The sequence below is a fragment of the Spea bombifrons genome, chromosome 13 (assembly GCF_027358695.1).
Source record: "Spea bombifrons isolate aSpeBom1 chromosome 13, aSpeBom1.2.pri, whole genome shotgun sequence".
In the NCBI taxonomy this organism is placed as follows: Eukaryota; Metazoa; Chordata; class Amphibia; order Anura; family Pelobatidae; genus Spea; species Spea bombifrons.
This window is the reverse complement of record NC_071099.1, coordinates 12,737,737-12,765,282: the sequence shown is the minus strand read 5'-3', so window position 1 is coordinate 12,765,282 and position 27,546 is coordinate 12,737,737. Positions and strand designations below refer to the sequence as shown.

Sequence of the window (27,546 nt, the reverse complement as noted above, 5' to 3'; positions counted from 1 at the left end):
TGGATAGAAGAGGCCACCGGTGACAGTTAATGCCTACAGTAGAGGAAGAAGGTCCTGATATGTCTAACAGGGGCTAAAGTCAGAGCCAAAGTGTGATGACGTGACTTCTGTGTGTGTTTGGGAACATACTGAGATTCCCCTCTAACCTCCGTTGTCCTCCTTTCCGTAGGTAGTGGCGTATCACTACTGCCAGGCTGACAACGCCTACACCTGTCTGGTACCCGAATTCGTCCACAACGTGGCTGCCCTGCTATGCCGTGCCCCCCAACTCGTGGCTTACAGAGAACAGCTCTTGCGCGAGCCTCACCTACAGAGCCTGCTGAGTTTACGTTCCTGTGTTCAGGACCCGGCTGCATCCTTCCGAAGAGGTGTTCTTGAGCCTTTAGAAAACTTATACAAAGGTTAGATCCCTCAGAATCCCTCCTTCCCCCTTTTGTCCCTCTAAAAATTCTCCTTATTTATTTATGATTATTTTGGGTGATCTCAAATTAAAAAGAAATGAACATTATGTCTTCGGATTGCACGCCAAGTGATCCGGTTTAGTCCCAATTCTTAATATCAATGTCAATGACCTTGAGGTGGTGGTTGAATGTCATAGCTCTGTTCTTGATGGCGACATTAAGATATGGAAGTTAATGAAATCAGGATGTTTATGGTCTGCAGAGGGTTTCATATGAAACTGTAATCTTCCCGGCAGAGGAGATTGACACACTTCATAAAAATCAAATTAAAAATCTCTTTAAGTAAAGAAGGGCTGGGGGGGGGGGGTTGTTGACAAGAAACAGCAATTCTCAATGCCAGTCTGTCTCATGGAAAGGGGCGTCAGACTTTACTGTGAAATAATTTGGGCTCATTTATCATTTTGGGGGTTCTTAACATTCTATAACGGAAATAATGTATAATCTGTAGAACATTGGACTTCTAAAATATTGAACACTTTAAATGAATAAAGCTCACACAATATCCACGGTTCTCCTTTTTTTTCCCCTAACAGAAAGAAAGATCCCGGATGAAGATTATATTATTTTAATAGATGGTCTTAACGAGGCAGAATTCCACAAGCCAGATTATGGAGATACAATTGTTTCCTTCCTGAACAAGATGATAGGAAAATTCCCCCACTGGCTAAAACTCATCGTGACTGTGAGGACCACCCTGCAGGTGAGGAACCAGGGATTGTTGAGAATTTCAGCCTTTATCTCGCTATATTTCCCTCTCTCATCTTCTCTTCAATATGTTTTCCCCAGTGCACCTGGTCTGTTTGATCCATACACCGTATCACGTTTGATTTCCTTTCGCTTATCCCTCCTGAAGTCCTGTTTTCCTGTTGTCTTTGGACCATTTTCTCCCTTTGTCTTTTCAACTTTCCTCCACTCAAACCTTCCACCTCCTTTCTTCTGCATTGTGCCAGTTCTCATTCTCTTTCCCTCTCTCTCTGGACAGGAAATCACCAAGCTGCTTCCATTCCACCGTATTTTCCTTGATCGGTTAGAAGAAAATGAGGCCATAGACCAGGACCTTCAGGCTTATATTCTACAACGAATCCACAGTAGCTCAGAGATTCAGAACAATATTTCTCTCAATGGCAAAATGGACAACACCACCTTTGGAAAGCTAAGTTCGCACCTAAAGACGTTGAGTCAGGGCTCCTACCTGTACCTGAAGCTGACATTTGACCTAATAGAGAAGGGCTATTTAGTTCTCAAGAGCTCGAGCTACAAGGTTGTCCCTGTGTCACTGTCTGAAGTTTACCTCCTTCAGTGCAACATGAGGTTCCCAACTCAATCCTCTTTTGAGAGGGCCCTGCCTCTTCTTAATGTAGCAGTGGCCTCTCTCCACCCGTTGACGGATGAACACATCTTCCAGGCGATCAATGCAGGCAGCGTGGATGGAGGTCTGGAATGGGAGGACTTCCAGCAACGTATGGAAAACCTTTCCATGTTCTTGATCAAGAGGAGGGACCTGACTCGCATGTTTGTGCACCCATCCTTCCGGGAGTGGCTGATCTGGAGGGAGGATGGAGAGAAGACCAAGTTCTTATGTGACCCAAGGTGAGATGTGTTCTAGGTTGCCCTACCACATTGACCTGTGGCCATACACTGTGACCATAAATTTATGACGAGGTATATTTTCATGGTGCTGCATTGTATCGCCACATGAGCACCAAACTATTCAAGATATATCCACTGTGACCACATGAGCGCCAACCTGCCTCACTCCCACTGGAGATTTTTTTCTACAGATGAACATGCTGTATATATATATGTGTGTATATATATATATATATATATATATATATATATTTATATATATGTACTAACCATGTGTATTCCTCAGGAACGGACACATTCTCCTTGCGTTCTGGTTCGCTCGTCAGGAAGGAAAGTTGAATCGGCAGCAAACCATTGAGCTGGGACACCATATACTCAAAGCTCATATCTTCAAGGTAACAAGAGAGCATTCATGAATGTTCCCAGGGAAATGTATGGCACAGAGAGCTTATGTCTTTCTATCTTTCTCAAATATCACTTTCTCTTGTATTGAGCAGGGTCTGAGTAAAAAGGTCGGTGTCTCCTCATCCATCTTACAAGCCCTGTGGATTTCCTACAGCACTGATGGTCTTTCCATGGCGTTGGCGTCTCTTAGAAATCTCTACACGCCCAACATCAAGGTGAGCCAAGTTCCTGAAAGATGCACTCTTTGCTGATTCTCCTGGAGATCTCCCATATAGCTCCCTAGATGATCCTTTCCTACTTTGACGGATCACAAACCCATCGTATATTGCCTTGTAGAAGTGTCCTCTGCTGGCGCCCAGAACATGTCGCCCTATTGATTGCTGTTCTGTTGCTTCATCAGGTGAGCCGGCTGCTGATCATGGGTGGAGCCAATGTGAATTATCGCACCGAGGTACTGAACAACGCCCCCATCCTGTGCGTCCAGGCGCACCTGGGGTACACCGAGATGGTGGCCCTCCTACTAGAGTTCTCTGCCAACGTGGACGCCAGTTCAGAGAGTGGTCTTACCCCGCTGGCATACGCAGCTGCATCTGGTCACCTCACCATTGTCATGCTTCTCTGCAAAAGACGTGCCAAGGTAGGTTAGGAGAATCCAGCCCCGTCCACAATGTGCTCCCCACCATGAGATCCTTGTCATCATTCGCCTTCAAGTCTGAAGGGCCAAATAGTGCGAATCTGATGTCACAGGTCAATAGAAATTATTTTTGGGGACTAAAGAAAGCAGACATTGATTGTTCAGACCCCTACATACCAGTATTCTATTTTAGATTGTTCTAGACACCTATTCTACTGATAGATCATTCTGATACTTATGTAACTGTATAACGCCTTGTTAACCTAAACAATACCAGATAGACGGGATCGCTCTCGGGTCTCTGAAGAGAAGGCTGCTCACAACAGCGAAGCTGTCTTCTCGCCCCTGTATGTCAGAGTGTCTGGGAACCTGCCCAATCCTTCAAAAAAGGAGTTCACTCAGCAGGCCAAAAGAATTAACATGAGTGTTATTTAAAGTCTATTAACTGCATCTCTTTTACACTCTATGCTATTTTTCTTGACTACATCTTCTTATTTTTTGGTAGCATTTCATTTTTCTTTGCTAACCTCTCTCCCGTTCCTTCTCTCTCCTTCTCCGGACCAACAGGTAGACCTGCTAGATAAGAACGGCCAGTGTGCTTTGGTCCATGCTGCCCTGCGAGGTCACCTGGAAGTCGTCAAATACCTCATCCAGTGTGACTGGACCATTGCCGGACAGCAGCCGGGCGTTCTGAAGAAAAGCCAAGCTATCCAGCAAGCCCTGATCGCGGCCGCCAGCATGGGCTATTCCGAGGTTAGGAGAGCCCCGTCCCTTAATGTTTTTAAAGCCGTCTTCAGTATTTAAAGTTTGTTGACCTTCCTGAGCCACAATGGTGGAATGAGTTAACCAGAAGCCTGAAGAAGGCCCTGCTGGTCTGTTTGTACCACCATTGTATTCCAGGCACTAAGATAGTTATCAAGTCTGAGCAAGACTTATCTTGCCACCTGCGGCTGGTGGGAGATGAGATATTATTATTTCTGCTGGTCGAGTTTTCACATGCCAGGGCCCCAGGCGTCTTCTCACCAAACGCTGTGCCCGACAATAAGGCTGGTGATTCCTTCCTCGATGAATACTTCATATTATCTTCCTCAGCTTGTAGGGAGAAAATCAAAGTTTGATGGAAACCATTAATAACCATTAGAATCTTCTTCTCGATGGCTTGGTCTTTCAAGAACTTTGACCAGCGATTTACAATACAAGACGCAAGGATACATTTATTTATTAAAAAGAGTCCTCCTCTTATCAGAGCAGAACTTCTAAACGTAGACTGTTTACATACAAAACTCACCGTACCCCCATCTTCACTCATGGGAAAAGGAAAGAGAAACGTTATCTAAGTAATATGTGGTGTTAAGAATCTTCAACAAAGAAGATTTGTTGCAATGGCAATAGGGCAACGGTTGTGATGAACATATGGATTGGGCAATATTTTATATGAATAAAGAGTTATTCCTGGGCAGGATCCGGGCTTCCAGTTGTAAAACGAGTAATGTTTCTAATGTATTAGGCCTAAAAATTATTTGATTAAAGCACCTTCACTATGTCTCTGGTGTCATCAAACCCTCAACGCAAGTTTTAGGATTTGATGTGTTTTTAAGGCTTCTGGTAGGAGAAGCAGAGTTTTTACCCAAATGACCTTCTGTTCCTGGGTTTGATTCTCTTTCAGATTGTGTCTTACCTGCTCGATCTACCTGAGAAGGACGAAGAGGAAGAGCAGAGAGCTCAGATAAACAGCTTTGATGGCCTCTGGGGAGAGACAGGTTAGTGACCTCTCCAAGGTGGGCCGAGACCGCTTTCGTATATAACAGCATTAGAGGTCTCAGGACTATGGAAATAGTTTTGGACTTTCCTCAAAGGCATTTACGGTGTCGAATAAATTAATTGCCCCTTTGGCCACCAGTTTTATTTCTTTATGTCCTGCCCACTTTGTTGCCCAAACCCAGTACACACCAGATAACCCTCGTCTCACTCACCTTTTGATGCTTCATGTTCTCGCCTTAAACCCTTTTTTGTTGCCGATTCAGCTCTGACAGCCGCAGCAGGGAGAGGGAAGCTAGACGTTTGCCGTCTTCTTCTGGAGCAAGAGGCAGCCGTGTCCCAACCAAACCGCCGAGGAGTGGTCCCAATATTCAGTGCCGTCAGACAGGGGCACTGGCAGGTAATGGCTAAAAGGGATGGAGCTGATACTTTCTGACAATTATGAGGTGGGAGACGAGGATAGACGCATCACTCTGTTCCTGTCTTAGATCGTGGACCTTCTTCTGAACCACGGGGCAGATGTCAACATGGCAGATAAACAGGGCCGCACTCCGCTAATGACAGCCGCGTCAGAGGGGCACATCGCTACTGTTGAATTTCTACTTGCACAAGGTTGGTGGTTAGACTTCAATGGAGCAACTTTGTATCTCAAGTCTGTGTCAAATCTATGCTTTTGTCTTAACACATTCAATATCGCTAAAAGTTATCTATAGCCACGCATGTCATTCTTTTGGTTCTCGGGAATCGTTGAAGGACTTCTAAATGTCGAAAAGGTTGACACCAAATGTTAACCTCTCTCCCATCTTACAGGTGCTTCCATAGGCCTTATGGACAAAGAGGGTCTGACTGCTCTGAGCTGGGCTTGTCTCAAAGGTCATCTCCCCGTGGTTCGTGCTCTGGTGGAAAATGGTGCCGCCACTGACCACGCAGATAAGAACGGGCGCACGCCGCTGGACCTTGCTGCTTTCTATGGAGATGCAGAGGTGGTAAGTCATTTACATGGTTTCAGCTGAGACAGGGAATGGCTTCTGCAAAAGTTCTGCAAGAATAACTAAGCATGAGAAGTCAGGAGCAGGTCCCTGGTTCCTTGAGGGTCACCATGGGATTATTGGGTGTGTTTTAAGAAGCTGCGGCCCTTACTATTCAGAAGGCAGCTTTGGCCAGGACAGTCCAGGCTGTGATCAAACTGCTTTCTCTTGTCTGCCCCAGGTCCAGTTCCTGGTAGATCATGGCGCAATGATCGAACACGTGGATTACAGTGGAATGCGCCCACTGGATAGAGCCGTGGGCTGCAGGAACACCTCCGTGGTGGTGGCTCTGTTGAAGAAGGGAGCCAAGATAGGTATGAGGAGACGGATGATCGGCAATGGCTCAAAATGTAGTTTACTGCCCCCTTTTCCCCTCCAAAGCTGCTACAGTTTTTCGGATGTGACGCTTCCCATTCTGTTTAACGTCACTATACGCAGGCATGCATGCTTTCTTCGGTTTGTGGTCCACATTGTGATACGTCAGGGGCTCTGTCATGAGAGGGATACGTGGCATTAGAGCGCCGTTTTGTGTTTAGCAATGGATCCAGAGACCGGGGTAACCGTCCCGTTTATGATCTGAGACCACAGCCGCTGCTGTCTCGTCTTACTGCCCCCCTCCTCGTGGCCACGCTCCTGTTTAGTGCCAGGATCCCTTGTTAACCCGGCTGCTGCGTGTTAAATGTCCATCACTGACGAAACGCGTCTCACCCCCTGCCCGTCCCCGCTGCTGCCTGATGAAGATCTGCTGCTGCGACATTAAGGCTTCTGTGCTCACTGCTCTCTCACTCCTGCTACATGGTTTGTTTTTTCTCCTCTATCACGCCATTTATTTACCCTCATGCTCCCTCACTCACCACCTTCCCTGACCGTCCCTTCTCACTTCTCCTATGTTCCTCTGCCTTGCACCTGTTACCTTTCCCTCCACGGTTCACTTTTGACTTCATTATTGCCCTTCTTGCCCTAATTCCGTAATTTTTCTTGCCCAACCTCCTTAACTTGGCTTTCTTAACTTGGCCTGTGACTCCTCCAAAAATCCTTCCCTTCTCCATACACGTTGTCTCCATTCTCTCATCTTCTTCTTCGGTTTCCCACCGCCTTGTTTTTTTCTACTCTTCTTTTCTGCACTCCTTCCTCCTTTCTCTCCCTTGACCTTGGTTGCTGCTTTAAGGCTGTCAGACTTTACCGAGCCGTCCAAAAGGTTAGACCCCATGGCGTCCATCACAATTTGTCCCTGCATGCCGCACACAATCACGAAAAACACAAACAAGTCTAGTGGTAGTTAACGCATTGAGCCACATTACAGTTGAAGCACAGTGGAGTTTAATGTAACAGTCTCTAATCCACTTTTATGCGTTGCGAGGGTCCTGTATAATTTTAGAACTCACCTTGGTTTTCTACCTTATATCTGAGTGTTGAAAGGGGCCGTATGCTCCGATCTGCCTCTGCATGGTGTAGTTCCAGCTGCTGGGACGCCCAGGTGCACCAAGACTGCGTGTGATGTTTTAATGCAGAGATCTACTGCCTCCTGGTGGCTATTAGAGCAGAATGCAAATAGCACCAGGAGCCAGAGAAGATTACAGACGGGTATAGACGGCGCAGATTACAGACGGGTATAGACGGCGCAGATTACAGACGGGTATAGACGGCGCAGATTACAGACGGGTATAGACAGCCAACACTCTAACCACCTACAGGTTACAGACAGAAACGTAACATTCTATACGGAATATGAAACACATGTAGATCGGTGTGTCTGTGAGCGTGATGGGTATGTGTTTGACATGTTCATGTATGTGTGTGTTCATATATGTGTGTGCTGGGTGTATAGGAGATAATTGCCCCTCCAGCTGCTCGGCTCCTCTTAGCCTTAAACAGATAACACGATTTATCCCTTCTCAGCAGCTCCCCCTTAAATTCTCTGCAAACTCGCTGCCTCCTCCTTCAGCTCTCCCTGCCTCCCTATACGGCCCCTCTAGCTCTCTGTGCTCTCCCTATCCCCTCCGGTTCTCTACACTCTCCCTACCTTTACAGTTAACTGCTACCCTCTCATTTTGTGACAGTCATCTCTCCCCTGTCTTTCAACCTCACCTCCTTCTTCTCAGAATATTCTCCTCTTTACTAAGGCTCTATCACTCTCTTCGACACCACAATGTTTCCCGATCACCTCCACCTACCTCTTCCTCACCTCCTGCCCTTGTCTGCCAACACCTCACTTTTCAATCTACTGACAGACCAGCCAACAGTCTAGCCACCTACCTACTGCCATTCCGGACAACGCTCACCCACCTAATTACTGCCAATCCGGACAATGCTCAGCCACCTACCCAGTGCCATACCAACCAACACACAGCCACCCACCCAGTGCCATACCAACCAACACACAGCCACCCACCCAGTGCCATACCAACCAACACACTGGCACCTACCCAGTGCCATACCAACAACACACAGCCACCTAACCAGTGCCATACAAACCAACACACAGGCACTCACCCAGTGCCATACCAACCAGCACACAGCCACCCACCCAGTGCCATACCAACCAACACACAGCCACTCACCCAGTGCCATACCAACCAACACACAGCCACCCACCCACCCAGTGCCATACCAATCAACACACAGCCACCCACCCAGTGCCATACCAACCAACACATAGCCACCCACCCAGTGCTATACCAACCAACACACAGCCACCCACCCAGTGCCATACCAACCAGCACACAGCCACCCACCCAGTGCCATACCAACCAACACACAGCCACCCACCCAGTGCCATACCAATCAACACACAGCCACCCACCCAGTGCCATACCAACCAACACACAGCCACTCACCCAGTGCCATACCAACCAGCACACAGCCACCCACCCAGTGCCATACCCACCAGCACACAGCCACCCACCCAGTGCCATACCAACCAACACACAGCCACCCACCCAGTGCCATGCCAACCAACACACAGCCACTCACCCAGTGCCATAGCAACCAATACACAACCACCTACCCAGTGCCATACTAACCAACACGCTGCCACCTACCCAGTGCCATACTAACCAACACACTGCCACCTACCCAGTGCCATACTAACCAACACACTGCCACCTACCCAGTGCCATACCAACCAACACACTGCCACCTACCCAGTGCCATACTAACCAGCACACAGCCACCTCCCCAGTGCCATAGCAACCAACACACAACCACCTACCCAGTGCCATACCAACCAACACACAGCCACTCACCCAGTGCCATACCAACCAATACACAACCACCTACCCAGTTCCATAGCAACCAACACACAACCACCTACCCAGTGCCATACTAACCAGCACACAGCCATCTACCCAGTGGCATACCAATCAACACACAGCCACCTCCCCAGTGCCATAGAAACCAACACACAACCACCTACCCAGTGCCATACCAACCAACACACAGCCACTCACCCAGTGCCATACCAACCAATACACAACCACCTACCCAGTGCCATACTAACCAACACACTGCCACCTACCCAGTGCCATACCAACCAGCACACAGCCACCTCCCCAGTGCCGTACCAGCAAGCCACATACCTACCGCCATGTATAGTCTCCTATATCATCCAGCCACACAATCCTTACCCACCAACTCTACCTTTTTGTTTCACACCTAACACCCTTCTCTTTTTTCCTCAATACTCCTATCTGACCAACTTGTTGTGTTTTTCTTTGTTGTTAAGATTCTGCCCCTGTCTTTATTGCCCTTCAGCCTCCTTTTCACTCATCCCTTTTTTCTCCTCGACTTCCGCCATATGCCTTGCTTTCCTCCTATTTCGTTCTCCCTTTGCATTGTATCAGTTTTTTTACCCATCATGCATCCTGTACACTGCAGGTCCAGCCACCTGGGCCATGGCAACTTCCAAGCCAGACATCATGGTCATTCTGCTGAGTAAACTGATGGAGGAAGGAGACATGTTCTACAAGGTGAGGAGTCTGTGGGACGCAGCAAACAGGAAAAGACAGGATGGTGAGGGTGGTCAGTTAAACCAATGTGAACGGAAGTTAATGAGAGGGAGACAAATCTCCGAATGAGATGGGAAGTGGACATTGAAAGTGAGGAAAGATGGATGCAGGTTTAAATACGTACCAAGGAGAGAAAGATTAAGGGAGAGAGATGTCTTTGGAACCTGTAGACATTGGGATTGAATTACAGTGGTAATGTACAGAGGAGCCGGGCACTGATGGACACGGAGATGAATGAGGTTGGTGGTTATGGAGAAAGAGAGATTATAGGACGCTGATAGCGGTTGGGATGGAGGTATTATCCATAGTTGTAGATTTTCTTGAATTATTCAGTTTTTTGTAGCTTGCTTTTCTTGGGTCTACAGTCAAGGGGATGAGTTTCAAGTAGTTTTAGGTTGCATTAGGTTTTGGAAAGAGGGACTCTGAGATAGGAGAACGGGTGGGTGGCTGGCATAATATTGGGTTAGATATCAGTATTTGTGAGACTGGTGCCTTTCGTTCCTCAGAAGGGGAAAGTAAAAGAGGCTGCGCAGAGGTACCAATACGCCATGAAGAAGTTCCCCCGTGAGGGATTTGGGGAGGATCTCAAGACCTTTCGGGAGCTCAAGGTGTCTCTTCTACTCAACCTATCTCGTTGCCGACGGAAGATGAATGTGAGTGCAAAGTTTTAAAATACTTCTCCGTGGGCTCTACAAAAATGGAATCCACAAGTTCATTAGATGATGCCATCTGGCGGACTATTGTCTCCGGCATGTGTTTTCCTCCAAGGAGAACAGTGTAGCGCTCTAACCCTTTTTTTTTTATATCTAAGGCTGTACCTTTAATCACTGGCGTTCATCACAACCAACTACATTTTTGCGTAATACAGTGCCACAACCTGTCTTAGTGTGTTCTTACATGTGATTTAGCTCCATTACCTTCTAGGTTCACAGCAACACCTCTAATCTATAACATTGAGGATGTTTTAGGAAGGAATTGAAAGCCCATGGGTTAAAATTATTCTTTTTTTCCTTTTTTCTGTTTCCTTTTGCATGGTAGGAAATTTCTTTTTTGTGGTTTTTTTTTTCTACCTCCAGCGTCCGTCTCTTATTATGTCTGCACCCCGTTGTTGACCTCCCGCCCGCAGTCACAGCGACCCATACATGACATGTCACCAGAACATACCACTTGTCTGATTTGTCTTACCCCCACCAGCCTCTTTAAATATTAAAACCCCTTATCGTGTTGTCGCAGGACTTTGGCATGGCGGAGGAATTCGCCACTAAAGCTCTGGAGCTCAAGCCGAAATCCTACGAGGCATTCTACGCACGAGCCAGAGCCAAACGGAGCAGCAGGTGAGACTTAGTGGGTAGATATGTCCAGTTTGATGGGACGTCAGCAGTTGCTTCCCTCTAGCAGTCCTTTTGAGGACATGTGGAACCATTCCGGGAACATATATCAAATCAGACACAATGCCTATTGAGCTTTAATTGTACACTAGAACACTGCGGAGGCTACAAATATGCCCTTAACACAGAGGTTTCCCTACTTGTGGCCATACTTTGCTCTTGCAACCAGTTAGATAAGTGCGGCTGACATTTAACCACCCACTAGTAAGACTCGGTTCTACCAGTTTGCCCAGTGTCCTTTATCACCAAAAGCTGTCGTGTCTCAAACAGCTTCCCATAGCATCGTACCCCGGTCTGTCAAACACGTTACCAATCCACTCAACGCTTCTTTGGCTAGTTTTAAAAAAAATTACATTGCATTTAATTTATATATTATTTATATATTATTTCATTATCATTATTACATTCCCAACCAGCCAATGTACTCGCTTGTTTTATGTCTTTTGTTTTTGGCAATCCCGCTTCAAGAGTGACAATATTTTTAAAAGAAAAATGCTCGGAATGTGAATTTGTCTTCACTGTTCGTAGATCTTCTGTACAAAAAGTAATGCGTTTGGGTGGTCTTTGTGTGATTAGCTCAAAATTAAACATTGTATCCTCTTCTTTCAGGCAATTTACAGCTGCTCTGGAAGATCTGAACGAGGCCATCCAGCTTTGCCCCAACAACCGGGAGATCCAGAGGCTCCTGATGAGAGTGGAGGAAGAGTGCAGGCAAGTTCAGCAGGAGGAGGAGGAGGTTCAGGAGATGCATGACGAGCCTGAGCCAGAAGTCCAGCATGACGAGATAGACTCCACACAGGAAGACATCTACGAAGAGGAATATGTTGAGCAAGACATGGACAACATGCCAATGGGGTTACAGAATGAAGGGAGGCAATGCCAGGGTCTTCCAGGCATGCAGAGTCCACCTCAGTCTCCTGCACATCGGGACTCAGCCTACATGTCTGGGTCACACCAAGTCTTCGACTTCAGGTCAAACAGCTCGGTGGGATCTCCTACACGGCAAGGCTACCAATCTACTTCGCCGTCGCTTTCCCCCACACACCAAAACTCCCACTACAGACCGAGTCCACCACACACATCTCCAGCTCATCAGAGCTCTCCGTATGGATTCAGCCCGCCACCTGTGGGAAACCAAATGATGGATTACCCCAGCCCACCTCCTTCACCGCTGCGAAGAGCACCACAGTACAGAGCTAGTCCCCCCAGTGAAAGCATTGGGATGTATAGACAACAGTCAGGATCCCCAGTGCGGTACCAGCAAGAGCCATGTGTTAGTCAACACCCCGGAAGGCCAAAATCTCCATTGTCTAAGATGTCTCAGAGGTCTTTCCAAATGTCACAGCTTCCAACTGCTGTTCCCCAACCTGCGCACAGGTTGCAGCCGGCCAAGGCTCAGATTGTACGGAGCAACCAACCCAGCTCTGCTGTACACTCCAGTGCTGTGATTCCTGGAGGAACATATGGCCAAGTGACACACGGCATGGCCAGTAAGTACCAGACGTCATCAGGGGAAATGAGCCAAAGTCGTCTAGTGTACCAAGCATCCCTGGGGGGTCTTATAGCTGATGGACGCCCTTTGCAGCATGTGCAGGCCAGTTTGAGTGCAGGGGCCATCTGCCAGCATGGAGGAATTGTGAAAGAGGACATACCCCAGCGGCCGACATCTGCCTACAGGGGTGGAATGAGGTACAACCAAACACCACAGATTGGGCGAAGCCAGTCTGCCTCCTACTACCCGGTATGCCACACCAAGCTGGATCTTGAGCGTTCCTCTATCCCCTCTAGCCAGCTGGGTTCTCCTGATGTCTCTCATCTTATCAGGAGGCCAGTGAGCATCAATCCCAACGAAATAAAGCCTCATCCACCGACTCCAAGGCCGCTGTTGCACTCACAGAGCGTAGGACTTCGCTTCTCTCCATCGAGTAACAGCATTTCGTCCTCTTCCAGCCTCTCCACCTCCTTCCGTCCTTCTGCCTCCATTCAACAGATGGAGATCCCACTCAAGCCGGCCTACGATAGGCTCTGTGACGAGTTGTCTCCTGTGTCCCCTCCCCAGGGGAATTACCCAAACGAGCCAGCTCGCTCCAGGAACACCCCTTTCATGGGTATAATTGATAAGACGGCACGGACTCAGCAGTATCCTCACCACCATCAGCAGAGCCGGACATGGGCCGTGTCTTCTGTGGACACTGTTCTCAGCCCCACGTCTCCTGGGATCCACCCTCAGCAAGAATCCTTCAGCCCCCCATCCTCTATAAGCAACATCGCCTTTTATAACAAAACCAACAATGCACAGAACGGACATCTACTCGAAGACGATTACTACGGCCCACATGGAGTGCTGGCCAACGGCTCTCGGGGGGACATACTGGAGAGAGTCACACAGGCATCTTCTTACCCCGACGTAAAGGTGGCCAGAACATTGCCTGTTGCTCAGGCTTACCAGGACAACCTGTATCGTCAGCTATCCCGGGACTCCCGACAGGGCCAGACTTCGCCCATCAAACCAAAGAGACCATTTGTGGAGTCTAATGTGTAGGACAACAGACGTGCCCCTATCCTATTTTTCCCTCCCAACACAACCTCCCTGTAAACCTCCTCCTTAAAACCTGGCGAGGGAGAAAATCTTCCTGAAGCATCGGTCTTCTCCCTTTCCTTCTCCTCCACTCGCCAGCTCTGAACTAATAACTACATTATCTCTGACCTGCTGGAACAAATTGGATTTCTTGGGTTATACACAACGGGACAACCCTGTTTCCCCCGCCCCCCCACGGTCTTATTTTTAATTTGGGAATGTATTTTATTGTTAAAAAGAAACTAGATTTTAACCATAAATTGCACTTACCTCGCTAGGACAACCAGTTAGCCCCTAGTCCCACCTTTTTTGGGGGGGATTTACGAGGAGCGACCTTTCGTTTGCTCCTTTTGACAGAGCTCCTGCAGACAGTGCGCGTAGGGCTCACTTAATATAACGTCGCGCATGTCTAAATTACACATCAATCCTTCTTGTGTGAGAAGAGCGTCCTCAGCACAATTGGGGAAATCTTGAAATTCTTATTTTTTTTAAAAAGGGCTCTTTACATTCACATTAACATAAAAACCCAAACGTATAGATAACAAAAGGCTAGTCTCTGTCTGGAATCAATGTTATCAGCCAAGGTTACGTTTCACAAACTCCAATCGGCATCGTGCTGGGGGGTACGGTTGGCATATCGGCCAAAAACTAATTTGGTCCAAACTTGACAGCGTTGAGTTAATGTCCCATTTTTACCCCGTTATATTCCCTTAATTGTATGAATTTCTAAAGACCTTAACCCCTAATTCAGGAGTGTTCCTCATGCTGTGACCGGTGAAGGATCTACTTTTATGGGACATCCATCGTTTCATAGTACAAGAGCTTTTAATTAAGAGAGAGAGTCATGGGTGGTAAAGTGTGGACCTCTCAGGTTTTTGACTGCTAAAAACACAGGTGTTGTGCCACCAAGGGCTGATGGTCCATACCCGGTTACTTCTTACCCAAGGTTTAAATTGCGCCACATACATGACCTGCTTGGGCTGTTAGATGAAGCCGTACCTGTTAGATATCTCCTAGTTACTTTATAGCTGTCGGTTATAATGTTTCCTGTGGTGGTGACTTCTTACATTGGGGTCTGTGAAATGTAAGCCATGACTGAAATATGCAAAAAAAAAAAAAAAAAAAAAAAAAAAACCAGACAAAGTCTTCTCTCCATTCTCATTCAAAAACTTTTAATGTAGCTTCAAAAAGAGTTTTTGAAAACGAAGCCCTTCTTATTGGATTTTGAGGGTCGTAGTTCAGGGATATCCATATCCGTAGCAAGAACCCCCCCCCTTATCTACAGGACGCTCCCACTAACCACATCTCCGGTCATTTTACCATTTAGTTGATGTCTGGTGGAAACGAGGGATACGAGTTCAGGTTGCCTTTGTAGAAATGGTAACCATACTTCTAAAGTGCACTATTAAGTAGACCTAACATGGCTATTTTCTTTTACCGTTACGACCTCCTCTTTGCTGTGGTTTCTCAGCCACCTCCACCCCAAGAACCCCCCCCTTCCTCTATTTTGCTACTTTATTGCACGTCAGAAAGACTGGACATACCTTTTGGGGCTCCGTTCTTCACCTCCATCTCCTCACCTCCATCTCCTCACCCCCCAAATCAGAAGGACTATTTCTCTGTACAGTGTATTTATCCGATGCATGGTCCGCTCTCTTTACCAATATACAGAACACCACCATTGATTTTATATATATAATATATATTATATATATATATATATTGGTGTCTAGTTCACAGGGGTCTTTTTTTGTTCATTTTTTTTTTTCACACAATCACTTTTTCCCCCCTCTCTTTCTCCTCGTTGGTGAGGGGGGGGGGTTTGAAATATCTTGTAAATAAACAAAAAGGGAAGGAGAAAAAAAAAACTTGATTTATAGTTTTATTTTGTTTTTGTTTTTTTGCTCTTAATGCCGCCTTAGCCGCCAAGGCACTCCGCGAGGTGCTGCAGAGCAGTGTATGCCGGAGGCGGCCGGGGGCGCACTCGTGGGTGTAATAAGGGTATTTAAAATGCCCTGTTTCACCTCCCCAAAAAAAAAAAAACGTTTAAAGTTTTCTTTTTCTCATTTCCGCTGTACTTGCTTGCTCTGTTTTTCCTTGTCTGTACATGTGAGCTGTGACATAGATGTGAAAATTCTTAACTTCCTTCTCAGATCCGCCCTCTATAAAAAAGACTTTTAATTGTAAATTGAATAAGAAAACTGTATGAGACGGAAGGAAAAAAAATGTACTTATTTATAAATGGTTAATTACACTTGGAATCAAACCTCTGCGTGCATTACGTTTTTTTGAGGATGTGTAAATCTGAACTGTTAAAGAGGGTTGGACGCGTGGTACTGCCGCCCAGGGGAGGCCGTTAATGCAAAAAAGGGGGAAAAAAAGGAAATTCATATCGTTATAAAATTCTATAAAATTTAAGACTGGAAATAAAAAGAAATATGTGATTTTAGCAATAAGCAGGAAGAATTTCTCTTTCTCACCGCCGTGTGTTTCCTTTCGCTGCGTGTATGTATGTCGGTTTCGTTCGGAAACAATGGACGGGGACAACCGGTACGTACAATCACAAGACATTTAATACAGAAATCCAGTGTAAATGCTTGGCACGTGGTCTTGGGGGGGGGGGGGCGGGGGTATGGCCACAGAGGTTAGCAGAGAAAACACTAGAATATGTTAAAAAGAAGTAACATTGTAAAGACATTTTTGTGACATGCCCTACGGGGGCAGCACGCCGCTTTTAATAAGGAGTCTGTATAACGATAGCGCTTCTGACACTACAATTCCTATAATGCTCATTAAGCCGTTAGCCGTACTTAAATGCCACATCTATAGGTCACTCTTAGCTGTACACGAGGACAGAAAGCATGCTGGAGCTTTGCGGCTACTGCTATACTAGATCGCAGTCTGCGCAGGTAATAGACCTGGCCCAGAGGGTAGTTTCAGATGGGGTTGTAACCGGCGTTGCTTTTTCAGCCGCCACTTTGTGATTATTCAATGCAAAGTAATATTGTAGCACTGGTTTTTCCACCAGTTTAACCAACACTCACCTATCCCTTCAAAGGGTTTCTGCCTAAAGAGGCTGGTAGGCCAAGGTGATCAGGTGGGCAACTGTTAGATAGACTGGGGTAGGTAGCTACAAGAGGGGAGAATCTGAACATGGGGCGCTTGTGTTACAGACCGTGAAGGCAGGTTGGCACTAAGGTCACATTTACAGATGTGGATACATTGACGACATCTCCTGAGTGGATGCTGCTTGGAGTGGGAGACTTCTCTTACTCATCATACGTCTTTGGGCATAGATGGCAAAGCCTCCGACCGCAGGAAGCATCTCAAGATACAATCGCAAGCGTTGTCGGAGTTTGCGGGAGGAAGCAGGTCAAAGGTACGAGCCATCCGCCGGAGACGGCGCTCATTACGGCTCCGTTGGGCTCTCCCCCTCCGTCAGCGTCTTGAAATCGATGGAGAGAGCTTGCTCTTCTGGAAGCGGTGGGCGCCTCCATTCTTCCCGAGTCAAGACATATACGACCACGGCTCCAAATGCCACCAGCAGCAAACCCAGAGAGTTTGCAAGGATGCCCTCGGGTACCATTTTGGAGTAGTCTTTGCTGTAAGGAAGAGTTAAGCATTGTAATAGACAATGTCAAATTAACTACCGTTTAAAGGGACACTCCAGCGTCACCAGTAGGATCCTCAACAAAGAATAGATATTAAAGTAAACATAAGACCAACAGACCATACAACCCTCACTCCTGTAAAATAATTTTTAGGTCACATTTACATTAAATAAGTTTTAATGAGGTTTATTTACGGTTCCAAACTCCCCTGGAGCAAACGCTACCGAAGCCGGACGTTCCTGTTGGAGTAAGCCCTCCATGAACTGAAGTCTTCCTCTTGACTCCTAGATTCTACTTATGGTCACTGTATCAGCAAATCATTTTAAGTGTCTACTGTTCCAAACATACATTGTATGAGAGTCTACTAACAAAGGCTTGGATCTCGGAGACCTAGGTCACCGTGAGCTTTTGGCAGGCTCGTGGTTTACTGAGCTGGAAATCAATTATGGAGGTAACTCATGGGCTGTTTGAAGTTACCACGTCCCTGGATCTAGGCTCACAATTATTATGAGCGTGAACCAGAACCGACCAGAGCTCACGGCGGAGGCAGACAAGATGATTATTTACGGGTAGCAAATATAATTTACATGCACTCACGGGATCGAGAAGAGCAGCTTCTCTGTTATTCCGAGGAGACACGAAGCTATGGCGGCCACCAGCAGGGACGCGCCAAAGAATGAGTGTAGAGGTTTAAACTTGGTCCTGTATGCGAAGCCCACTCCTGGGACGAAGAACATGATAAATCCGAGTATCCACTGGGGGGAGAAGAATGGGAATTAGGAAAATAGGACAGAACAAAAAAAGGACAAAAATCTGCTCTAAGACAATACTATTAATATTGAAAATAACATAAAACTATAGAAAAGGCTGCAGATACCACCAGTAGTGTGCAAGCCTGTTGACACCAAGAAAAGGACTATATTAAAAATGGAAATATTGGAAAATGCATAAAAAAGTTGCTTGGTTGTTGAGGGGGGTGGGGGATGGGATTGGCAATTTACCTGCAGGAGGTAGAGGGTGAACGTGGTTATCCCGACCCAGCTGTGCAGGCTATACATGTCAGGGATGCTGCTCGACTTATGGAACTGGAACACGGCGATTATCCCTGAAGAAAGGAACGTGGATTGTTTATCTGCAGAATTGCCTCCCCGCCGCCTTCCCCAAGCCAGGGACACCTACCTATTAGCGAGATGATGAGGGCCATGATGTGCAGAACCCCATGCAGGATCTTGGTTGCTCTTTTAGTCTCGTGTCTGAAAACCCGGTACACCAGGAGCGCTAAGAAATAAAATTAATAAAGACACAAAAAATCAGCTTCTGATATAAAAAGATATAATAAGCCTCAGACGACTTCATGAACTTAACACAATGTTACCCCCAGATGCCTCCTGCTGGAATTCTACCAGGGAAAGCAACGATGTCCACAGAACGTTAAATAATTATCACCCCCCCCTCTATAAATACCGTACATCAAAATGTCAGAATTTATTAAATATTGTTCTAATCGATTTAAAACCATTATTTGCATTCAAAACCTCGAATCTGCTCTTTAAAATCCATCTAGTAAGGCTTTATTTGACAGATTGGGTGTGTGGGTCTGACTACACGGCTGCCATAAAGCAATCAGCAAAGTGTGGTTTTGGAGAACAGGGTGGAGCCTAGAATCACATGACCACATACAATGGAGGCATCCATATCCGTAAATATGTTTAAACAACACTTAAAAAGCTACATTACCTGCTGAATATGTAAAAAAAAAAAAAAATTAACAATGACAGAAAATTAAAAAGACTGGTTTATTATTGGTTAATTGTCCGTCTTCGGGACATTTATTGCTCATTAAAGCAGTAAAGCTCATCGTAAACGTTACTGTTATCCTGCGCACGCCCTGGCGTGTCATTGATGAGGCTAATCCAGTTTCTGATGCAGATGTCAGGAAAATTGTATTTTAATTGCTTAATAAGATGCAGCCGTCTCGCCTGACGCGGCTCGGAGCGCTGCTGCAATCTCAGACAATTTAACTGCAAACAAAAGCTAAACCGTAACCCATTAACAATCACGTAAACAGGGAGTTATCTGACGGGTCAAGAATCCTGGCACAATACACCAAAAAAAATTATAATCAGATGTACCACCGGGGAGAAAAACACCTCAAATCTGCAATTCCCATACTTCATAAAAAAAAACAAAAAAAAAAAGTTAAATATATTGGGTCCAAAGTATGTTCACGATTGTGGACTACGTTCCGCTTAGAATCCAGGGCATATTTCAAAGTTCTACATGTAAACCAGCCATCAGGACCATTCCATTTGGTTGCCACGGTGACTGCTCCACATTTAGAACCTATGGCGGGCTGGTTGGCCGCTCGGTCACAGGTTGACTTCCCGGCTCTGGAGGGGCCAGGACCACCTCATGTACTGTATGTCTCACAATTGGCGCCAAGTGTTAATTGCGGTGAAATCACCATAGCAACAAATGGAGTATTTCACTCATTTACGGTCAATGTTTTTGTTTTTTTTTGCACGTAACACCGATATCGCACTCCCCGCATTATAACGATGTATCGCATTTTAAAGCCAGGACGAGCCTTTTCCGAAGATATTTACAAGATTCTACGTGGAATTTAAAATAAACGAAAGTTAATCTTTTATTTGCTCGCTGAGAATATAAACAGGCCCTTTGGTACCAGGGTGTTTTTAACAGGATACGAAGCTGCTTTGATGTCTCTCGCTGGGGGGGGGGGTTGTTTGTCTTTAACTGAATCAACAGAATCGTTCTCAATCGGGTAGAGGATTTAATTTCGACTTTACTATGTAACGACATCAAAGCTCAGGTAAGTAAGCGTTTCGGGTTATGATTCTCAGAAGACGACACCGTCTTCGAAGGTTGGTGACCTATATAGGGTTAATAGAGTGTAAGCCCACAAGAACAGGGTCTCCTTTACCAGCGTGTCTTCATCTTATTGTCGAATTGTATCTAATCAATTCTTAGAGCGCTATTACCATGGGGTAGAGCAACAATTATCTGCACACTGCAAATAATGTGATAAAACTACAATTCCTATGATCCTGCTGGGACCTTAGTCACCTCTGGAGTGACATATAATGTCCTCTCCCGCCCTGTAGCAATATCAGACATCTGGTATATCTCCAAAAAGCCTAACCCTATGGTATTAATGCTGGCCTGCTTTGTTAGTTGGCATCGCAGGCTTCTAACGCTATCCTGAAGGACAGCCAACGTTCTAAGAGTTTCAAGATACATAGTTTGGGATCTCAGAACGTTTGTCCAGAAAAGAAACAATAATATTTATCATAACACCAAGTCCCCAGTAACCGGCTTATATTACTGGAAGATATCTGTTCACAAAACATCTTATTTGAGGTTGGTACTTACAATCTCCGCATAGAAACACCATCCCCAGGACCATGCAAAGAGGGTGGACATTGAACTGCAAAGGTCCCGACCAAGAAAATCCCCCTCTGTAATGAGACATCCATGTTCCGGTCACGGCCAACGCCGCCACCCCTAGGATCTGGGAGATTCCTATTAAGTAGGGCATCGAGCCGGTACTCTGGTGGTTTGAGGATTCATCCATTGGTAGGAGACGAGAGGAGGTCACCACCTGTGGGGAGTCAAGAGTTATAAAACGGACAGACTAGATGAACCGAGGTTCTTATCCGACGTCAAATTCTAGGTTTCCATGGTGATTTAAAACAAATCATACACCCTCGAAAGAAAATGAAGACCTGCATGTGTTCATCTTATCTCCAAACTCTACTGACACCAAAGCCCAAGTAGGACATCTCAAGCCACGTAACCAATTAGTATATTTTGACACAAGCAGCCATTTTCATATTTATCTCTAAGTTATTGAACAAAACTTTACAGAATTATTTTTTTTTTTTTTTACTGAAACTGCCTCGCGGGACTTGCAGATGTTGCCAGATTTTGGGAAATTCTAGAACCCTCCGCTAGCGTTCAGCCACGCAGTCTCCTAGATCCTACCTACATTTGCCCAGCCCTGGATCCGTTAATACTGTGACTACCAGGTCGGTGCCAGGAGGTATCTGCTCCCATCCGGTTCACCGCCATAGACTGGGAAACCCAACTGGTCCCTCCATTGATAGAATATCTTCTCCGAGAACAATATGGCTGCCCTTTTGGGGGTGGTTGGGTAATATATTGGGTCGCGGTAGCCGCGTGTAGAATAGGGAACGGCGTTGCTTGCTCGTTACCGCGTAGGTCTTGCGGTTTTTACATGTCGGAGGAGGTCAGGCAGGGCGCCGGGTCTTTTATCTGCTCGGAGAGGTTGTGCGTACAGAGCTGACGCAGGGAGCCCGGGGAGAGGGGATGGGGCATCTGTCAGGCGACAACAGGCTCCGTCTGCGTTGGATAAACTTAATTAGTTCCCCACCTTTATTCGGTTTCCGTTAATTAAGGCCATCGATAACACGTAGAGCGGTGCAGAGGTGGGGGCCGCTGTCAGGGATGAGCCGCAGGTAAAATCACAGACGGACAAATGGCCCTTTTTTGGCCATATCAGGGGAAAAGCATCGCCAGACCTTCAGCAAATCGAATCAAATCCAACCTGCTGCTCTACTCCATCAGTCTGATATAACCCCGGGCTACGAATCCATCCCAGAAAAGCATTAGCAACCTCAGCCAACATTACCGACTCCGCCAGGAGGCAACCCTATGGATCCACTCATCATAGCAAGTGTCACATGTCGTGACCCAAGTCAGTTACAAAACCAAAATATGTAAACAGGGTTATATGCGGAACATGCGCGTGACGGGGTATGCATTCCCTGCCTCCAAAACAAGCGGTTTCTTTACATTTGCTCTACAGATTAATCAGATACTTGCGTGTTTAGAGAGACAGTCCATATCCCGGGTAGGCAACAGGCTGCTCCCATCAACCTCAGCGAGCAGCTTTCTTTCTCTCTTCTATTACATATACCTATTTGTACAGCTCTGCAGAATCCATGCGTTCCATATAAAGCTTACATGCTGGCTGAGGGTCATAGGAGACTTGCAAACTACCGACAGTCTATACAGAACCCCCCTAAGCCTTTTGGCACTTGCAGGGTTAAAACACCCTCCTACCTGCTGTGAGTCCTGCACCTGTAGCTCGTTCTCGCCCAGCTGGCTCTGCCGGTGATCGGAGAGTCTACTTTATTCCCTTTAATCCCTTTTTTCGGTCCCTTTCAGTCCTTGGCCAAGACCGGGGTAGTCAGTGCATGAGTCCCTATGGGTGCCGTGTCTCCCTGTTTGTTTGGCTGTGTGTAGTGGGAGTCAGTCCCTGGATTCTGCCCCTTGCTGTCAGTGTAATGGCCATGTGCCAGCCCCTGTGCCCTTTATTGCCCCAGCCCGTGTGTGTCCTGCACCCGGCAGGGATCGTCTCTGTCCCTCCCTGTCCATGTCACAGAAGAGCCCCGGGAGGGGTGGGGTGGGGGTGGTGCTTTCCCCCGTTTCCTGGTTGTAGGTGGATCCTGAAGGCCCTGCCTCTCCGTTACCGTGGAGACAAAGACAGCTGATAGCCATGACATCAATATTATGTGTGCCTATGGGTGTAACTGTACACGAGGGTGTGTGAGAACAACACGGTGACACAATGCCCGACACACCGAGACAGGGGAGCGCTCGGCACCCTCCGCCTGCCGGCAGATTTCCTGTCACAGAAAACAACGGCCGAATCTGCGTTATTTCCACCTCCCTTCTGCCAGAAATAATAGAAATCATCTGAAGATTACAAAGACCCCGTATTCCCGACTGTTTAGGGCTGCGGGGGTTGGGGGACCACGTGTAACCCTACCGGTGGGGCGAGTCCATCCGTCAGCATACTGTCAGGGTCTGCCCCTGTAAATCAGAGATTTTACCCCAATCTTAGGGTGTCGGGGGTGAATGGGGCAGATTCTCGGGGGTCACGCAGTCTGGAGTCGCCTCCATCCCATTCTCCGATGATTTAATGATATCTGAGCATCCCCACTGGCTGCGATATCGCAGCTGGAACCCCCTGCTTGAACACAGGTGACTCCATTGAGAATATCTCCTGACAAGTCACGGTTTCCATAAAGAATTCCATATTAGAACCGTTTGGTTGCCTTTAAAGGGTTAATCATTGAACAGTCTTAGAATTTAGAATGTTCCCAACTTACCATCCAGCATATAATGGGGGGGGGACTATTACATCATAAGCACACAGAGATCACAAGTATATTAGCAACAAAAATCAGGCATCCCCAGCGCAGACGGTATACTCACCGCTGTACAGAAGGTGTTTCGGGGCCGTTTCCTTGTTCTTCAGATATTTCAGGCAGTGCTGGTCGGAGGAGCACGGGAGACACCGGGATCTTCCTGCAGGCGAACCTGTCAGCGTGTGAAAAGGCTGATCATGTTCTTTAGTAGTCATGTGATGCAGCGTGGAAAAAAAAGTCATTAAAATATACAAGAAGCCAAACTCTTAAGGTTTTGACCTGAAAATTACTTTTTTTTTTTCTTCCTATTAATGTTATTTTTAATCCTGATTCCAAGCCGTGTTTTTTTTTACGAGTTTCTTTACAATAGAGTGTGCGTGTTCCTGAGCTCCAAAATCCTCCAGGGGGGGAATAAGTTCTATAAAACATTCAGTAATGCAGTAAATCCTGGTTCGGTGTATTTAATAAGCGAAGAAGTTTGGGGCTTTAAACATTCACACGCAGAGCACGTATCCCTCGGGACTCATTCCATATTATTATTATACAATAATAATAATAATAATAATAATAATAATATTAACCTCCCAAAAAAGCCAAAAAGAGGGACTTTTGTTTTAGGGAGTGAGGGGCTTTACCCAGACTTTTTATGTGACTTTATGTCCTATTGCGGGGTATTTGTGTAACTGAGCGGGGCATTTACCCATTTTCCGCTGTTTCTATACACATTATCGGGGCTTTTAGGGCTGTAGAACCCTGCGATACCCTCATACCCAGCAGACATTCTGACCTCCTAGAAAAGAGGGGTATCAGGGGGGAGAGAGGGGCATTGGGGAGGAAAGAGAGACTAGACAAACTGAACAGGGACACTTGGGAGGTATTTAACGTTCTAGGGGGAGATCCCTATGCTTTAAAAATAAATAAATATGATATTGCAAAAAAACAAAAATCGGACAGACCCCGGGTGAAGGAAAGGCAGCGAAGCCTCCGGTGTCGCTACAGACTTACAGTCAGCGATTGTTTCGGCTTCAGACATTTTATTACCCCGGGGCTTCTACAGAGGCGGACAAACAGGTCGGGCAAATAGAATGGCAGACAATGAGAGGAGCAGCCGCGGCTCCTTTATCTCTAGGTGGGAACACACACCCAAGGACCTGAGATATTAACCCAAAGCAGCGTACCTCCGAACTGTCCCTATTTAGTTTGGTCAGTCCCTCTTCTGGACCCAGATCCCCCGATGCCCCTCTCTCCTCCCCCGATGCCCCTCTCTCCTGGGGGCTTGGAATGCTTGCTGGGTATGAGGGGATCGCAGGAATGCTGTTTATAAACAAACCGCACAATATTTATAAATGAAATAAAATACATTGTTTTCATTGTAAATAACCGCCTGGTTGAGCGATTTTTCTCGCGTGTTGTTACATAGTTACTCGGGTCTATAACACTCCATCAAGTTTAACCCTTCCAAGTACCCCTATCTCTTAAACAAGAAAAGGAAAAGAAAAACAACTTCTATTTATCCAAATTTCTTCAAAGTAAAAAATCCCACAGTCTGGGCGAAGCTCCTTATAGCCATTAAAATCTAAAAATTGTGCTTAGTTTTTTTTTGGGGGGGGGCTGTGACACTAAAGCAAGCACTGATAGAAACTAGAAAAACTTCTTAAGAAGTTCTTAAGGTGATTATTCCTTCAAAGGAAAGAATATAACGATAGATCTTCGAAGGCCCCCGTGGTACTGCACCGCGGCATAGGATGGCGCTATACCGACATAACGCTTATTAACGCAATTAACGTCTCCAAACAACACAGTCGGCCCCGTATCGTTAAAGGGCTTATCGGAGGCTTTTAATACTCTTCTATTTAAAGGCGCGTCTCAAACATTTAGTGGAAACGCTTATAAAACGGCCATTAGGCTTATACCGGATTTACTCATTAGACTTAAAAGCAAAGCAAGTAGTATAATATATAGTAGTTCATGGCGGTTGTTAGGGCCGTAGAACCCTCTGATACCCTCACACCCAGAAAACATTCAGAGCTCCTAGAAGATAAGGGCATCTGGGAGGATAGAGGGACTGGATAAATTAAACAGGGACACTTGGCAGTATCCTTATGCTCAACCACCACCGTGCGTGCATTCTATGAATTGAGTATGTTGAATCGTCCCCATAGCAACCGATGGAATGTTTCTGCCGATTACCCCATGGTTAGAATTTTGTCGCGCCGCACGCTCTTCCTTGCTAGTAAAAGAATGCGTTCCCCGAAGCAGCGCATGAGACGACGGTGGCCAGAAACCAAATCAGGGGCAACTCAAAAGCCTAAATGGGCCAGTACAGCGTTTTCTCACATGTAAGTGATGGTAGAGGGTTGTATGAGCGCCTCAGCGGTCTCTTTGCCCGTTAGCCTGCACTCACCTTAATAGTTCTGAAGGATCTTCTACGGATGATGGGTCCTCTCCTCTTCACGTAGGTCAGGACTCGGCATTATAGACCATAACAGGTTCCCGGCACTCAGCAGGAGGCAGCCGCACCTCCAAGTATCTCAAATACAAGCATTTTACCAAAAATATGCAAATTTAGATGTTCCCCGAGCCTGAAAACTTTTTCCCCGCAGTAAGGAACTTGGAGGAACGGAATGGAATGGAATGGAATGTGTCAGAAATCCTTTGCTTGGGGCTCTCAGGAGACAGCAGCAACCAGCGCAGGGCGATAGGCGAGGAAGCCGGGTGTGAGGCATAAAAACATTTAAAAAAAAGGCCAAAACTCCAAAAGAAGAAGGTCCGGCTCACACTCATGTAGAGCAACACCCAGCATTAATTCAGTTGAGTTTGGACTCAACTCTGGCACTCAGAAGCCCAACTCAGGAGATCCTCACAAATGCCCAGATTACTCCTTAATTAGGGCAGGTGGGTCTGATTGGTCTGCACACAAGGGTCCTGACATGACATAGATTGTCAGCTCACACGTTCCAAAGTGCCCAAACTTTAGCTGGGTGATTATTCGGGTTCTTGGTTTCCATTTTTATAATACGGACAGAACCAAAAACAAACACACAGAAGAAAGCCCTGCGCTCAAACTCCCATCACTCTTGGGCAGCAGCAATGGCTATAGTATTCATCAGCCCACAATACAAAGAACAAACACCGAAAAAAGTTACCTGCGCACTCTCCCAAACACCTGTGCTTATTTAGACAAACGGAGGTTTTTAGCTTCACTCCAATGGCCATTAAAATGGAAGCTCGCCTGCCACGTCACGGAAAACCCACACTGAACAATTCACCTCGCTGCTGCTGCTGCTGCTGCCTAAGAGTGATGGGAGTTTGAGCGCAGGGCTTTCTTCTGTGTGTTTGTATTTCAATTTTGTATTTCACAGCCAGGTTACTATTGCTGCCGCCCACCCCACGAGGTCCCTATTAAGGGCTAATAAATGTGTAGGGGTTTAGAGAATACCCCTCTCTGTCTCATTACAGATCTTTAGCTCACAGAACCAAAACCAGTCTGAATTCAGCCATCATGGTTGGTTTAGGGGAGTAAAGGCGGAAAGGGGGTTTGTTTCTTGTAGCAGAAAAGAGAGACCTCTGGGCAGCTGTCTAATGATTAGAAATTCTGGCAGGAGAGGACAAGGGGAAACTAAATGAAACACAGGACAGCACCCCCTGCTGGCCGGAGGACCTGGCTACAGCCCAAGTACTGGCTCAAAATGCATTGTTTTCAATGGATTTAGGGACCGCCCATTGTCCTTAAGGGGTTAATGGGGGCCACATAAAAAAACAGAATGAAAGATTCGTTATATGTTAATATCATATAAATAATACTCACAGAATAACCAGATCAATTTATACATCTCTATATAAACACTTAAATACATAAAAGGGGTTTAACACAGTACAGGAGGGTCAG

At 46.4% G+C, this 27,546-nt stretch overlaps 2 protein-coding genes across 4 annotated transcripts in view; one reads left to right on the top strand and one right to left on the bottom strand.

Annotated features, from left to right (window-relative positions):
* The window catches only part of TANC2 (tetratricopeptide repeat, ankyrin repeat and coiled-coil containing 2), an 84,589-nt gene extending 70,261 nt beyond the window's left edge, over positions 1-14,328 (top strand). Inside the window, exons 11-27 of one of the 2 annotated variants that reach the window (XM_053454003.1) lie at positions 170-401; positions 995-1,161; positions 1,444-2,051; positions 2,338-2,446; positions 2,549-2,671; positions 2,857-3,097; positions 3,662-3,843; positions 4,757-4,850; positions 5,115-5,248; positions 5,337-5,460; positions 5,659-5,834; positions 6,058-6,190; positions 7,045-7,074; positions 9,753-9,844; positions 10,390-10,536; positions 11,117-11,217; positions 11,881-14,328. In XM_053454003.1, the coding sequence (XP_053309978.1) occupies positions 170-401; positions 995-1,161; positions 1,444-2,051; positions 2,338-2,446; positions 2,549-2,671; positions 2,857-3,097; positions 3,662-3,843; positions 4,757-4,850; positions 5,115-5,248; positions 5,337-5,460; positions 5,659-5,834; positions 6,058-6,190; positions 7,045-7,074; positions 9,753-9,844; positions 10,390-10,536; positions 11,117-11,217; positions 11,881-13,813 (4,626 nt within the window). In that variant the 3' untranslated portion in view covers positions 13,814-14,328. The remainder of the gene's footprint in view (positions 1-169; positions 402-994; positions 1,162-1,443; positions 2,052-2,337; positions 2,447-2,548; positions 2,672-2,856; positions 3,098-3,661; positions 3,844-4,756; positions 4,851-5,114; positions 5,249-5,336; positions 5,461-5,658; positions 5,835-6,057; positions 6,191-7,044; positions 7,075-9,752; positions 9,845-10,389; positions 10,537-11,116; positions 11,218-11,880) is intronic. The other variant, XM_053454004.1, reaches the window with a different exon arrangement.
* Positions 14,329-16,402: 2,074 nt separating this feature from the next.
* On the bottom strand, positions 16,403-23,845 carry LOC128472018 (transmembrane ascorbate-dependent reductase CYB561). Of its 2 annotated transcripts, none has more exons than XM_053454007.1 (6): positions 23,725-23,845; positions 20,854-21,082; positions 18,640-18,738; positions 18,462-18,565; positions 18,058-18,215; positions 16,403-17,451 (listed from the first exon to the last, which is right to left on the bottom strand). In XM_053454007.1, the coding sequence occupies exons 2-6, from the start codon at positions 21,053-21,055 to the stop codon at positions 17,259-17,261; spliced, it is 756 nt and encodes a 251-aa protein (XP_053309982.1). In that variant the 5' UTR covers positions 21,056-21,082; positions 23,725-23,845; the 3' UTR covers positions 16,403-17,258. The 2 variants fall into 2 exon arrangements, with proteins under 2 accessions (XP_053309982.1, XP_053309981.1); XM_053454006.1 differs by lacking the exon at positions 23,725-23,845 and adding an exon at positions 22,567-22,914.
* Between the last annotated feature and the right edge of the window lie 3,701 nt (positions 23,846-27,546).